This window comes from Desmodus rotundus, chromosome 12 (assembly GCF_022682495.2).
Source record: "Desmodus rotundus isolate HL8 chromosome 12, HLdesRot8A.1, whole genome shotgun sequence".
Taxonomy (NCBI): Eukaryota; Metazoa; Chordata; class Mammalia; order Chiroptera; family Phyllostomidae; genus Desmodus; species Desmodus rotundus.
In genome coordinates this window covers 96,184,943-96,198,690 of record NC_071398.1, presented here as the reverse complement: position 1 = coordinate 96,198,690, position 13,748 = coordinate 96,184,943, and the positions used below count along the sequence as shown (strand labels likewise).

The window sequence follows — 13,748 nt, the reverse complement described above, 5'->3', positions numbered from 1 at the left end:
TTCGAGCAGAAGTCTTTCTGGCTCTTGAAAGTAACTGGAAACCATTCTTTTGTCTGGTATTGAATATGAACAAGAAAACATGAGGCACTGATTGTTGCTGGGAGCGGGGAGCCAGCTGTACAATGGGACTAAAGGTCAACAGCAAAGTGGAGAGGAAAAAAAATCTGATCAACTTCACTGAGTCTACCAGCCAGAAACCGTACCCCCTCGTGACTTACACAACATAAAATAATACATCTCTGTAGTGTTGAGGCCTTTCCGAGTTGGGCTTCCTGGTCCCTGCAGCCAAAAGCATCCTAATGGATATGCACGCGGGATTGTCCTGGAGTTGTGTCGAGTGCACCGTGATGGGCCTCCTATGGGAGACTGGAGGACGGACATCTGTTTTCTGCTACTTGATTCCCTGTACTGCGGCTCTCAAGCTTCGAAATGCATTAAAGCGCCGGAGGAACATGTTCACATGCAGAGCCCAGGGCCCACCCAAGACTGATTCTATTGGTGGCCGCAGGTCCTCATTTGTAACACCCAAGTGACCGTGATGCTGTGCACAGCAGACACTGTGCCCAATATCCATTTCCCCTGCTTTGCTAAAAACTCCCAGGAGGTACTGAATTTGGCAAGGTGAGGTGCCAGATTAAATTCATCTTAAGGTGCTAGTGTGGGTATGCGACAGAGCTGCCTTGGGTGGGGTCCCTTCCTGAGTAAAAGGCAAAGCCTCGTGGAGAAAGCGGCCTGTCCTACTGAAACACCGCAGGATGCCTAGAGTTACCGATGAAGGTTGGCCAGCCTGAGAATCTAAGTTACCGGCCAAGGACACAGGAGGGGGAGGCTGCAAGCACCCTGGGGCTGTGATTGCTCCGCAAGCCGCTGCACCAGTCCTGGTCTCCTATTTCCAGCATCTGGTTACAGCAGAAGAGTGAAGCCACCCAGGGTTTCTGGAATGTTCAGCCACACCCAATGTTACTGACACACGGGCTCCACACCCACCCCGAAAAATACTGCCCTACATGCTAGGTATCCCGAAGGTCCTTCATAAATAGTCAGGCTTGGCTTTTTCTCCTGTTTTCCCTTCTATTGCGGTTTTCCCTAAAGAGTCTTGTATTCCTCCAAAGTTTTGCCGCAATGAAACAATGGATTCTAATAAACAGACCATAAAATTCAACTTTATTTGACTTTTAAAAATAAAATAAAAAGAGTATCAAACAGTACTATGCAATGTAAGACTGTTAACTTCTCAACTTTGCTTTTAGTAACTAAGATTATGGACCATCGTTCCATTTTTTTTTCAATAGTTACTAAATTGGGGAGGAAGGGAGTAACTTTACTCTGGAAAATGTTAGCAGGGCACTAATTCTAGCAATATCACAAATCAAAATGATAGATTCTGTGCTTTAGGTGGCAATATATTGTATGATGCTTTTAACAGCTTGTGTTTTACTATAACCTGCTGTCGGCTGAGTGCAGGGTTCCCCCTTGGTAGGTCATGAGTTCGTAGCTCCCTCACCCTGAAGAATTTTTCAGCAGCTCAGGTGTAATGCAACTACTTCAAACTGGAACTTTTGTAGCAGCCCCTCAACTGCTTATAAAATAAATGCAGCAGTGAACTGTTGCAGCGGCTTCTAAGTAACCTTCTCGTCAGATAATCCTTCAGCCCTTGAGCCAGGATGCTGGTTCGCTCTTCAACCTGACTTCGCTTATCCCATTAGCGCCATTAGTATCCTTTTCTATAATGGAATCCAGTTTCCACCTAGAAAAGAAAGCCAAAAGTAAAAAAAATAAGGGCATTTGAGAAAAAACTAAGGACAACCAGAATACTTATGGAAAGTTTCCATTTTATGATCTGAAACATTCCCTCTAAAAGATCTCACCTGTTAAGGACTTTGAGTGATACATTGTCAGTAACTCAATGTGCGTCTCTATACCACCCACTGTCGACTTGTAAAGAGGGACTACATTAGTTCAATTAGAGCCGTCTGTCTCTTAAGGAAAGAGAATTGGTAGGAGAACTGGATTCCAGTTAACTTTGTGACTGATTACAGAGTGACTGGGAACTTCTTTCCTAAATCGGAATGAGAATTTTTAAAAATAATGGGGCCTGGAAAAAACAGACAAGTGAGAAACCCAGTTACTTGACTCCCGAGTCAGTTTCCCATTTACAAAATAGGGTTTCTGGAGGAAAGAGGAGAGGATGACTAAAAAGAACTGAGTCGCTTTGTTTAAAGGGACCATTAGCCAGAAGTTTGGACAATGCAACTTTCCTTCCCCCAAGACAGACACTGCAAACCACCTGGGTCATCAGAAATGACTGTGGTGGGCCCAGGATGGGGGTGTGGTGGGCTTGAAGCACACTGTATTCAGAGGGCATAGTTGGTGTCCCTTGGCAAGAGGGGGAAGGAGGGTGCTGACGGGCCCTGAAGCCTGTCTGTGGCACCGTTACAGCTGCCTGGCTGACTTCGGCCTTTGCCAATTGCCTGGCTTTTCCGTCAGAGCTGCCCTCTTCCCCACTCAGCGGTGGGCTTGGGCCCCAGTGCGCTCCGTCAGGGTGCCTTGCAGAGCCCCCTTGAGTGATGTGTCTTACAGACTACCTTCCTCCCACCAGACTGGCCTCTACCTGTCCCGGCCCCAGGCGACCAGCCCTCGCCCTCGCCAACTCCAGGCATGGCTTCCGGCACGTCTGAAACTTTTCTAGATTAGCCCTGATGGCTGAGGAAAGCAGGAAAAGATGTTGGGGGCCAAGCCTAAGTGACTCCATAATAAAATGATCTGGGGCCTCCTGTTTTATCTCAAAAATCCATGCAAATTTGTCATCCTGCTCTAAAATATGTTTGTTTTCACATAAAATGCTTTAAATAACCTAGCGGTTAAATGAGTTAACGTTTTCCTTCAAAGATCATCGAGGAAAACTGACTTTCTAGGAAGGTGCCCATGATCAGCCTGTGGCCTCAGGTGCCCCCACACCCTGGGTCCGCGATTGCTCCGCACATCCATGGGGAATGCGAACTCCAACTGGAGAACTGTGGATACTCAGATGTTAATGACGCTCCCCATCCCTAGTCCCAGAGATTCCCAGTTTGAGGCAAACATCAGGGGAAGGGGGGAAGGTGGAGGAAAAGTGGGAGAGGGGGGAGATGGGACACAGTTACATCTTTGAAAAATATTCTGTAATTTTAATTTTTGAGTAATTCAGGTGAGCTTGGTCCTCATTTTTCCAAATCAATGAGTTGCCGCTAAGAGTGTCTTATCACCACTACATTTTGCTACTCGACCTCACAGTGTATTTCAGCTCTGTAGTTGAGTATCCACAATAAGAAAAAATCTAATCCAAGTGTCAAGTTCATTACCTCATCTTTTCTCTTCCAGTTATATTCTCTGTTGGTCATTTGAGGGCTGGTATTGACTGAGCCTATTCAAATACATGCACCAAACAGAAAAGCTAAGTTAAGAATTTAAGAATCAAAGTGGTGGAATTATTTTGAAATATCAGTTTGCTTTCTCCCTGTAGGTCCCCCCCCGTCCCTTCCCGTTCAAGTGGGCTCCCTCCCCAGACTTTCTCCCTGCAGGGAGGTTGGTAAGTGGGCTCCCGAAAGTCCAGGACGGACTGCGGGACTGGAGCGCCAGCAGGCGGGGCGCCCGCATGGTCGCAGGGGACTTGGGCCTGCTAGGAGAGGCAGCCGTGCGGCCAGGGCGACCCGGAGAGCGCCGGTGTGCCCAGTGGGAGCCGCTGGCTCTCAGCTCTGACTGTGGCCACTTACAGCAATGAGAACCAAGTGTTGGCAGACTTCCTGGTGTTTTTTTTTTTTTTAAGAAAACTCAAAATATTTTTTTAAAAAATTGTTCATATTCGGCAACTAATTTTAAAAGTGTAAAAGGAAACGTGTATGTGGGTCAAAGCCAAGATGCTGGCTGGATCCAGGCCACAGAGAGCCACGCATTTCCCTCGGAGTCTCTGGAGTCACCCGGGGAAGCGGCAGGGGCGGGGCAAGAGTGAGTGGGGAGCCTCCAGACCCAGCAGGAGCGGGTCCTGTCCCTTGTTTCTACTGAGGGTCTCTGAGTCACGGCCCTCAGCTGCCCCGGGCTTGCCGTATGCGGCTGTGCCCCACGAGCGCTGCGGAGCAGCAGGGTGGCAGACCCAAAGAGACCGTGAAGGCTGGACTCCAGTCAGCTCGGCTTGGACGGGAGACCCCGCAGCAGAGGGCGCTCTGCCAGCCCAGACGCCGTTACAGCCCCAGAAGGGGCGGGGCACGGGACGTGAGCCCAAGGCGAGTCTGAGTTTGACTTGCTTCTAGGGGAGAAGTGAAATCACACACCAAAAGTCTGCCCCCCGCCCCATCCCCGCACATACACAAGAGTGAAGGCCCTGTCTGGTCCACTCACCAGCTAGTGCTTGGCACGGTGCCCAGCACAAGATGAGGCCACATTTTGTAAGGATTATGCAAATGAGAACTAATGAGATGTAAACTCTTAACAAAACGTCACTTTAGGCACAGGATTTGAAATCATGGATACTGCCCACCCCCAATGAACTATTCATTAAGAACTGCATCAAGTCTAAGCTAGCAGGCCCCACGAATTGTAACCACTGGGGATAGCACTGGTTAGAGGAGAAAGTCAAGGGCAAGGGCTTTCGAGCTGGGGCAGCTGGGAGAATAACGGCAAAGGGCTCCGGAAGGCAGGAATGCTGAGCGTTGAAGGAAAGACCTCCACCGCTTTTGCTCCAGAGCAAGGCTTGCCCATCGCGTCTTCTTTGCCTGCTGCTCAGCACTGTGCTGTGGGCCGTTGGGCACTCATACACGTTCTGGGACTGTAAATGCTTAGTGACTGTTGAAGTCCGCCTTATAGCAAGTCATCTGAGTTGTGGCATTGACCGTAGTCTGGGTCAGGTTCCACTGTCCCTTGGGTTGGTGGGAGCAAGCCAGCTGCCAGCACCTGGGCCCATCTGTACCCTTCCCATTCCCGCTCTGCCCCAATGGTGCTACGCAGCTCCCACCAACAAGGGCAGGAAAACGTAGAAGCTGCCCTGCCCTCCCTGGTGGGGGAGGGGGGGGGAGGGTCACAGAGCGGAAGAAGCCACCTGGAACTCTCTGGCAAGTGACCTCCCAGAAGCCAGGGGCCGTCAGGGTGGGCCCAAGAATGGGGATTAGTGATAAGCCCACACAAAGTGCTCAAATCATTTTCTTCAAACTGACTGAATTTTATATTTATCTAAACTCCTTCCCAATGGTTTTCCTACCACTAAAGTCCCCCTCCTTACCCAGGACCTTGGAGATATTACTTTTGACAGGCTCAGATGCTTGGATAACCAGAAGCTTGCTTAAATCTGAAGTTCCCTGAACCTACAGGAGAAAAGTCCAAATTAGTCGGAATAGCACTCCTTGCTTGATCTCTAAACTGGCTGCTTCCTAACCTTTCCAAAGAATACAAGAAATTAGCCCAAACCTGGGCCTCCAGCCTAAGCTCTAACTTTTTCACTTCGCATCCTCTTTAAGGTTGCTTCAAAAAGCCTGGCACCACAAGCTATCTTTTGCATATGAATAGACACCAGAAAGGAATTTTCTGCACCTGACTTGTAACCAGACTGGACATTCCCAGTTTAAAACAGAATCTTAGCTGCCGCCGAGTTATCTTGAGTCCCACATGGACTTTCAAGGGCTCAGGGCCCCACCTCCCTAGGGGCAGGAGGGTCCTCTTTTCTTGGCCTTTTCACCCACAACATCTGCCCTCCCAGAACACAAGCAGCGGACAAGCAACAGTAACTGTCATTTCTAGATACCACATGCTACCTGATCTAACCCTCCCAATACCCTTCGAGGTCACTGCTGCTGGTGTCCTCACCTTACTAACGCAGCCCCTGAGCATCTGGAGGCAGCTGGCGGGCACACGCACACCCTGTGGGCACAGGGGTCAGGTCCTCGATCTGAGGAAGCCTGCCTCCAAACCCTGGCACCTCCACACACTCCACGGGGGACACGATCATGTGGCCCCCTCCCTCGTGCCTCTTCTTTCAAAGCTAAAGAGGATTTCATTTTCCATCAACAAAAAAACAAAAAACAAAAAAACACCACACTGACTTCATCCTCTGAATTGTTGAGAGGTACAAAATAAGGATGTTAGAAAGGAGGCAAATGCACTTTTTAGGAGGTTTGCCACTGTTTCCAGAACACAGACTTTCATTAAATGAATGGCCTTCCCAGCCTGACCAGGCAGAAAGTGTCTCCCCAAAGCGGGGGTGGGGGGTGGGGAACCTCACTACCAGATTAGAGCTCGTCAGCTCTTCTCTGGCCTGTTGGACCTCCTCACTCCTGGGCTCCACTCCGCCGGACCCCATGGTCCATCAGCAGGTGACCTTCTAGGGACCCTGCTTCTGCTCCTCCCATGCCCCATTACCTGCTCAGCATTCACACCTCCTCTTTGTTACAGAGGCACAGATTGAGGCCCAGGGCCCGCTGTCCAGTTGCGCCTACGGCCCCTAGTGTGGTGATAAAGTGACCTGGCCCCGACTCGGCTCCCTTGTCAATCAATCAGCGCAGACACGTCCAGATCCACAGCAGGCACATGGTGTCATTGCCTTGGTGGGAACTAGGAAAAACACACCCTGGGACATCCTTCCTCTGGGGAGGCGCAGCTCCACACCAGGGCACACGGCTTGACAAGCAGAGAGCAGGCCACTCCAGCCCTGACTTGGCCCTCGGTCACACCCTAGTGCCGGCACACCCTGCACACAGCATGCAGAAGCCCTGGGTGCCTTTCGACCGTTGTGTGAAGGGCAGGTGAGAACTGCAGGTTTCTAAGGTGGTCGGTTGAGTTTTAGAGTCTCTATGGGGCCCCACGGAACGCAAATGACTCTGTAGAAACGACCCTCCGCACCTGCTCACAGGTTTTAGGTAAGATGCAAGGCGCCAGATACGGCGTCTCTGTGTTTGTGTCGATGACGCTGCCGTACACAACGATCACCAGCTTCGTGGTGGCGTAGTTGATCGTCATTTCGTTACAACTGGATAACGTCTCCACGTACGCCACGTTGAGCGACACGCACTTTCGAAACGTTAAGTCCTACAAAGAAATTACATTTTTTCTATACGTCGTACCCAATGATCCATGGTACCCAGAAGAAAGGAAACTTGTGATTTGGCTGAGTTCTTTGAAGGTGTCAAAAGGCGTATGAGCCCATGGACAAAGAGACAGAATTCACTGAGAGTTCCGCTAAGATTCGGAACCCAGAATTGTGCCTTCTCTGTCGCACGGTCTTGGCCGGGGTGTCCCAGGCTGGTGTGGGGGCCTGAGTGAGCCCCACTCAGCCGCAGCAGGGCGGTCAGCTGGGCCTCCTGGATTTCTCTTCGCACAAGAACCAGAGTCAAAGACACATGGACGTGCAATCGTCCAGCCGGGCAAGAGGACAAACAGGATGAGAAGCCAAAACACACACAGCAAGACCACGAGTCTGAGGCGCACTTCGAGGGTCCGAGCCAAAGACATCAGAGCTGGAAGGGAGCTGTGATGGGGTGAACTGGGTCCCCCTGCAATTCCTCCGTTGAAGTCCCAACCCCCAGGACTTCCAAACGTGGCCTTCTTTGAAAGTGGGATTGTTGCAGACGTAACTGTCGAGGTTAAGATGAGGTCCCACTGGAGTGGGGCAGCCCCCTCATCCAACATTACTGGAGTCTTTATGGAGAGGGAAATTTAGACACAGAGAAGCTCCCAGGCAGAACTCCGCGGGAAGATGAAGACACACCTACAGGTCGAGGAGGCGGCCCAGGCCGATCCTCCCCACAGCCCTCAGGAGGACGCACCCCTGCCAAGACCTCAATTTCGGGTTCCCAGCCCCAGGAACTATGAGACAGCAAACCTCTGCTGTGCAAGCCATCAGTGCGTAGGGCTTTGCCAGGGCAGCCCCAGCAAAGCGGCATGGGAGCTTAGGTTACTTTCATTAAAATAAATAAACGAACAAGTAAATAAATTCTGGAATCTCAGTTTAGAAGATCAGACACAACCTTCCTTTCTTTGTCCCAAAACTATGAAGAGCATTTTGTAAAAAAAAAAAAAAAGCCAAAAACACAGTAAATGAAAGTTCATTAATGTAAGTTAATCATGGAACTTACCTCGTCGATGAGAGCTGATTCAAAATACTGCTGGGCAGTGCTGAGAGCAAGCTTTAGCCATATTTTGTACTCCAGGGACGGCCAGAAGACGTCGAAGCCTTCGTATAAATCCTCCAGGGAGATGAAGCAGGCCTGAAATCGCAAAGTCCCGTGCAGCAAGCTCGATTCGGAACTGAGGTACAAGACCAGCGGAAAACGAGATGCCTGCAGATTTCACCGTCATCACGCCTCTTAGAAAAACTATCACCTCTAGTACAGTTGTGATACTCTGCCATTCAAAAGCATTGTATTGTTGGAGAGGCTGGATGTTACGTACAAGGGAATACAATTTACAGCCCAACCAAAGCTTTTAGACCTACTAACATAAAAACGAAAGCTTTTATGTACAAGGTAATACAATTTACAGCCCAACCAAAGCTTTTAGACCTACTTTAGGAAAACCCACACTGGTCAATAGCTACAATGACGACAGGGCTCATGAGCCCAGGCTTCAGGAACTAACTAGGCCCACACCTGACCTATTTTCACGGCCGCAGCAGGGAAAGTGGGCTCATGCCTACTCTTTGTTTCCAGAGGCGAACTGTGGCCGTGAGTCAGGAAGCCTACGCTTTCAGAAGTCACACTCCATGAACCTCAGTGAATTCAGTTCAGCCCCCTGACCAGATTCATGCCTCCTATCCTCTTCCAGAAATGAGGCGGTACGAAACCGACAGGACTACACCCCCTCTGTGCCACACACCTCTAAGACCCTGGTTGCACTCTGTCGCATCTGAGAGTCCCAAAAGCTTGAGAATTCCTGGTCAGCAGGAACTTGGGCTCATTTATATTTGAATCCCCCACACCTAGTGGAATACCAGGCTACTTACTTGTTGAGTAGATAACATCCTATATAGCAAGTGAAAAATGGAAGGAAGGGAGTTTAAAAATAGGCGTTCTTTAAAAACACTGCTCTCGCAATGGGGGCCGTTTGCTGAGCGCCTCTACATGCCAGGCACTTCACACAGGCATTTTCCCAATCCTCATGACATCAGCAGTTAGCTAAGCTCTCCTTTGGTGAACAAGAACAGAAAGACTCAAAGGGCTGAGAAACACCTTACTCCGGACCCCGCAGCGGGGATGTCAGACACTGGATCTGCCTTCCCAGTCGCTGCTTGGTGACTAAATAATACACCAGAACCCCAAGGGGGAAAACACGCAGCCACTCCTTATGTCCTTGAGGAGGAGCTAACTAATGACCCACAACACAGACAGAGCTGGGGCCTCACCTGTAAAATCGTTTCACAGATGACGGTGTATTCAATTTCACGCTTCAGCAGACAGCTCAGCTCCCCGATGATGTCCCCACAGGTACAGTACTCGGTGAGCATGGTTTGGGACACTCTGTCCGACCGCAGGGCCTGGTCGACTCCAAAGGTAGGAGGTGAACTGTGCAGCTGCAGAGGGAAATCCAAAGTAAGACACCCCTGACTCGACCACTGGGGCCCCCACTCTTGCTGGCGGTTTCCAGTGGACGGAAAAGATGCTTTGTGAATCCTGTATGGCAGGAAATAGGCCTCACAAAAATCACTGTTCCTTTCATATTGCGACTCTCTGAGGCACAGATGGTTTCCAGTCTGTAGCTTTACAGCTTTCTGCTAATAAGTCTTCCTTATGTAAACTCCCGCCAAAAGTAGTAGTTGCCATCCAAAACTACTGTAACTCCCTCTCTGAGTCTATCAGAGATTCTTATCATAATGGGCTAGTGGCTCAGGTGGAAAAAAAAATTAAACCTTTTGATTGCATGAATACATAAATCAGACATCATGAATTAAAACCTCCCAACCAACCCATGACCTCAGTAAAAGCCTTGTTCCCTTTAAGATGCTTAAGAATAGTTGCCAGAAGCCAACAAAAGAAAAAGGGTTTAGGGTGAACACAGAGGGCTGAGTTCCCTCAGGAACAGGACTGGTAAGCATGGGGAGCAGGGAGGAAGAAAGGTACCAGACTTCAGGAGGAAGCTGCAGGAATCAACCAGAAAGATGACAGAATTTTCCAGAAAGTTTAGCTGCAAACATCAAAGAGGAAGACCACTGTTCGAGACACAGGAAATAGGGAACTGAGAGCCCCTGAAGTCGCTGTGAAAAACACACCCTGTCCTAGGGATTCCCACTCAGGCTTTTCCAGGCACTCATACTTCCAAAGGCATTTTATTCTCCCATTTCACCTCGAGTGCAATTCAAAGGCCCGCTGGGCGGAGGAATGACAGCACCCGCGGTAGGCAGCATTCCAAAGAAGCTCCTCCAAAGCTGCCTTCTGTTCTCCCATTACACCTGAGTCTCGGCACTGCTGTGAAAAGATCGTGCAGACGGCATTCAGGTTATAGTCACCTGAGCTTAAAGAGATGGTTCTGGATTATGCTGGTGAGCTCCCCGAAAGCAGAAGAGCCTTCTGAAGCAGAAAGGAAGTGGAGCTCCTCAGAGAGGTGTGAGGACGTGAGAAGGGCTGAGATGGGCGTGCGTGCCCGTGTGTGAGGACCAAAGAGGAGCTCTGGGAGCTAAAGCTGGCTCCCAGGGGACAGCTGCAAAGACGCAGGGACGTCTGTCCCACAGCTGGAAGGAACTGGATTCTACCAACAGCCTCAGTGAAGCTGGAAATGGAGTTGGCACCCGGTTTCCAGAAGGGAACGCTGCCGTGCGGACCCTTTGAGTCTGGCCTTGTGAGGCTTAATGGAAGCGGCTTAGAAAACCCAGCTAAGCCCACAGGACTTCTGACCTACGGAGCCGTGAGATAATAAATGAAGCTGCTAAATTTGGTGATTTGTTTTGGCATGTACAGAACACTCATATAACATCTTCAGCCAAAATCCCACTGGACTTATATTTTAAGAAGCCCCAGTAAGTCCCGTCACTGCAGGAAAATTCCCCAAAGGAACATGTGTGTCACAGCTTTCGAGAGTTTGACTTGACATATTTAATAAACACTGGTGGCAGTATATTTTTGTCATGGATTCCAATGGGAGCTCAGCACAGTGGCTCAGCACGTGGATTCTGATGGGAGCCGCACAGAATAATGGCCAAGGACACAGACACGGAGATTGGGGACAGACCCCCTGGGCTAAGGCCCTCCTGGACTCTCACTATGTGCCCTTGAGGGACACGTGAATTACTCTCTGCACATCAGTTTCCTTGAAAAATAAGGTTATTGTAAGAATTAAATGTCGTAACATGTTGCCATTCTTCCTCATCTCTCCATCACCTCTAACATACTCTCTACCTAACCCACTTATTGTTCAGTGTCCCATGTCCTTCTGCGCCTCTACTAGAAAGAAAACTCTAAGAAGGCAGGGACTGTTGTCTGCTTTGCCAGTGCCGTGCCTAGACTCCACAAACCTCTGCCGGATGGCACAGCCAAGTGCCTCCTCAGTGCAGTACGTCTGTCTGCATTACAATAGGCTTATCGGAGCAGCTTACCTCCCTAATCAGCTCGGGTGGTTTTCAGGTCTGAAATACCCATTCCACAAAACAGAGAGCCAAATACATTATTTGCTTTCCAATAAGGGTTTGTCACTTGGAACCGCATCTGACCTGGGAATTACTTGGGTCAGGAGTTGGGACGCCCCCACGCATTCAGCGACTAGCATTTGCATTCTCAAGGATTCCTGTCCCTGTCACTCTACTGCCATCTTTCTCTGGTCACCCAAAAGCCTGCCATGAGTCATTAAAAATTGTATTTTCCATCCTCATCCTATTTTGACCTCTCAGAGGATGTGCCACTGCAGTCCTGACTGCTTTTCTCTAGGTGAGGGACTCAGCCACGCCGAGTACTGGGTTCCTGAGTCAAACGTCATGGAAAGGCCTGCTTCCTCCCAGCGCTGTTGAGACGGATGAGTAACGGCTACGAAAGCATTTCGTTCAACGGGGAGCACCTCCCAGGCATTGGGTCCAGTGCCATCTCTCAGCTGTAGTGTTCACTCCGAAATGCTTTCGCTCAGAAAAGAGATGATGTTAAAGTTTTGAAACCTTCTTGGTTCCTAAATTTCCCCTTATGTTACAATTACATAGTTCAAATGCATTTTAAGTAAAGAATAAATAGTTCCTTACAATTGCCATTCCTGAAATGATTAAGTAGATTCCTTGTGGCATTTCACCTTCTTTACAAATGACATCTCCATAGTCAAAATAGGCGAGTTTGGCTCTTTCCTGAAAGGAAGAAAAAAGGTAAAAGAAAAAATCAACACGAAAGGTTCAGAGTCTACTTTTCTAAATAGAAATAAGATTTTAAAGCAAAAATGGCTTTCAAGTAGTATGAGAAAAACCCTGGAATCTTTGGTTTGTTCATGAAGTACAATAACATACTGACATACCTCATTAACATTTAGGGACAAGCAAGCAAACTGTAGATTTTGTGGTCCTGACCAACGTAGCTCAGTTGGTTGGGCATGGAACCACAGGACAGAAGGTCGCTGGTTCGATTCCTGGTCAGGAAACATGCCTGGGTTGCAGGTCTGGTCCCAGGTCAGGGCGCATGTGAGAGGAAACCTATTGATGATTCTCTCTCACATTGATGTTTTCCTCCTTCTCTTTCTCTCTCCCTTCCCCTCTCTCAAAAAATAAATAAATAAAATCTTAAAAAACAAAAAAACTATAGAACTTGTGATTAGCACCCAGCACAATGACTGATAAAAACACCCAATAAATGCTAGGTTGGGTAGATGTTTACAATAAAGTGTGATAATTCTGATAAAAGAGACCGAGACAGGACATTCTGGAAAAATCCAGAAAGGCCACAGGACTGTGTCTTGGGTGTCCAGGGCAGACTTTACAGAGGAAGGAACAGCTAAGCTGAGGCCTCCTGGAAGAGTTACAGATAGCGAAGATTCGATGCACTGAAGACCATTCAGGGCAGAGGGCTCAGTGTATGCAAAGGCCCAGAAGCAAACAGAACGTCTGCTTGGGGTAAGTGGAGATTCAGTGCGTCTCGGGGACTCAGTGCGCCTCAGGCAGGGAGCGGCAGATACCAGGGCTCAGTGTTCCATTGAGCCTCAGTGGGCACAGTGCCCAGGGTTCACAATCATTTTAGGGACTCACAACAATATTTGAGTTTCTTTTAAAAATCAAAAGGAACAAAAGAACTTTTAGGTAGAGGAAAATGTTTTAATAGTACAACAGTAAGTACTCGCTAGTACCCATTTCCAAAGAGAGTTTCAAACACATCTGGCGCGAAGGAAAAACACTAGTGTCGGCATACAAGGAATCAGACAGTCCCAGCTCCCGAGAGCCCCGTGGCGATTGCTGTCTCTCTGGGGACCAGGGAAAGTGTCCTTATAATGTTCACACAGATGCCTCAGGCATCTAGGTGCCTGACCACAAGACACAGTACAATCACATTTGTGGTAGAGCACGTGCCGTTCTTCCTCACGGTTTTCTTGGTTCAGAAAACCTAACAGGGATTTTAACAGGTGATGAGAACTTCTAAGATCTACTCTCTGAGCAACTTTCAAATACCCCATGCATCAGGGTTAACTACAGCTGTCATGCTGTACACCACATCCCCAGCACTTATTTATCCTCTAACTTGGGAGTTTGAAGCTTTTGCCCACCTTCCACCAATTCCCCAGCCTCCTCTGCCTCCCACTTTTGGTAACCACAAATCTGATCTCTTTTTCTAGCTTCA

At 48.9% G+C, this 13,748-nt stretch overlaps 1 protein-coding gene across 1 annotated transcript in view; it reads right to left on the bottom strand.

Moving 5' to 3' along the window:
* Nucleotides 1–800: 800 nt before the first annotated feature.
* SLC9C2 (solute carrier family 9 member C2 (putative)) overlaps nt 801–13,748 on the bottom strand; it is a 48,851-nt gene continuing 35,903 nt past the window's right edge. The window contains exons 21-27 of the mRNA XM_053915905.1: nt 12,176–12,274; nt 9,362–9,529; nt 8,097–8,228; nt 6,865–7,050; nt 5,252–5,333; nt 3,342–3,403; nt 801–899 (exon numbers count right to left, since the gene is read on the bottom strand). Of these exons, the coding sequence (XP_053771880.1) occupies nt 801–899; nt 3,342–3,403; nt 5,252–5,333; nt 6,865–7,050; nt 8,097–8,228; nt 9,362–9,529; nt 12,176–12,274 (828 nt within the window). The remainder of the gene's footprint in view (nt 900–3,341; nt 3,404–5,251; nt 5,334–6,864; nt 7,051–8,096; nt 8,229–9,361; nt 9,530–12,175; nt 12,275–13,748) is intronic.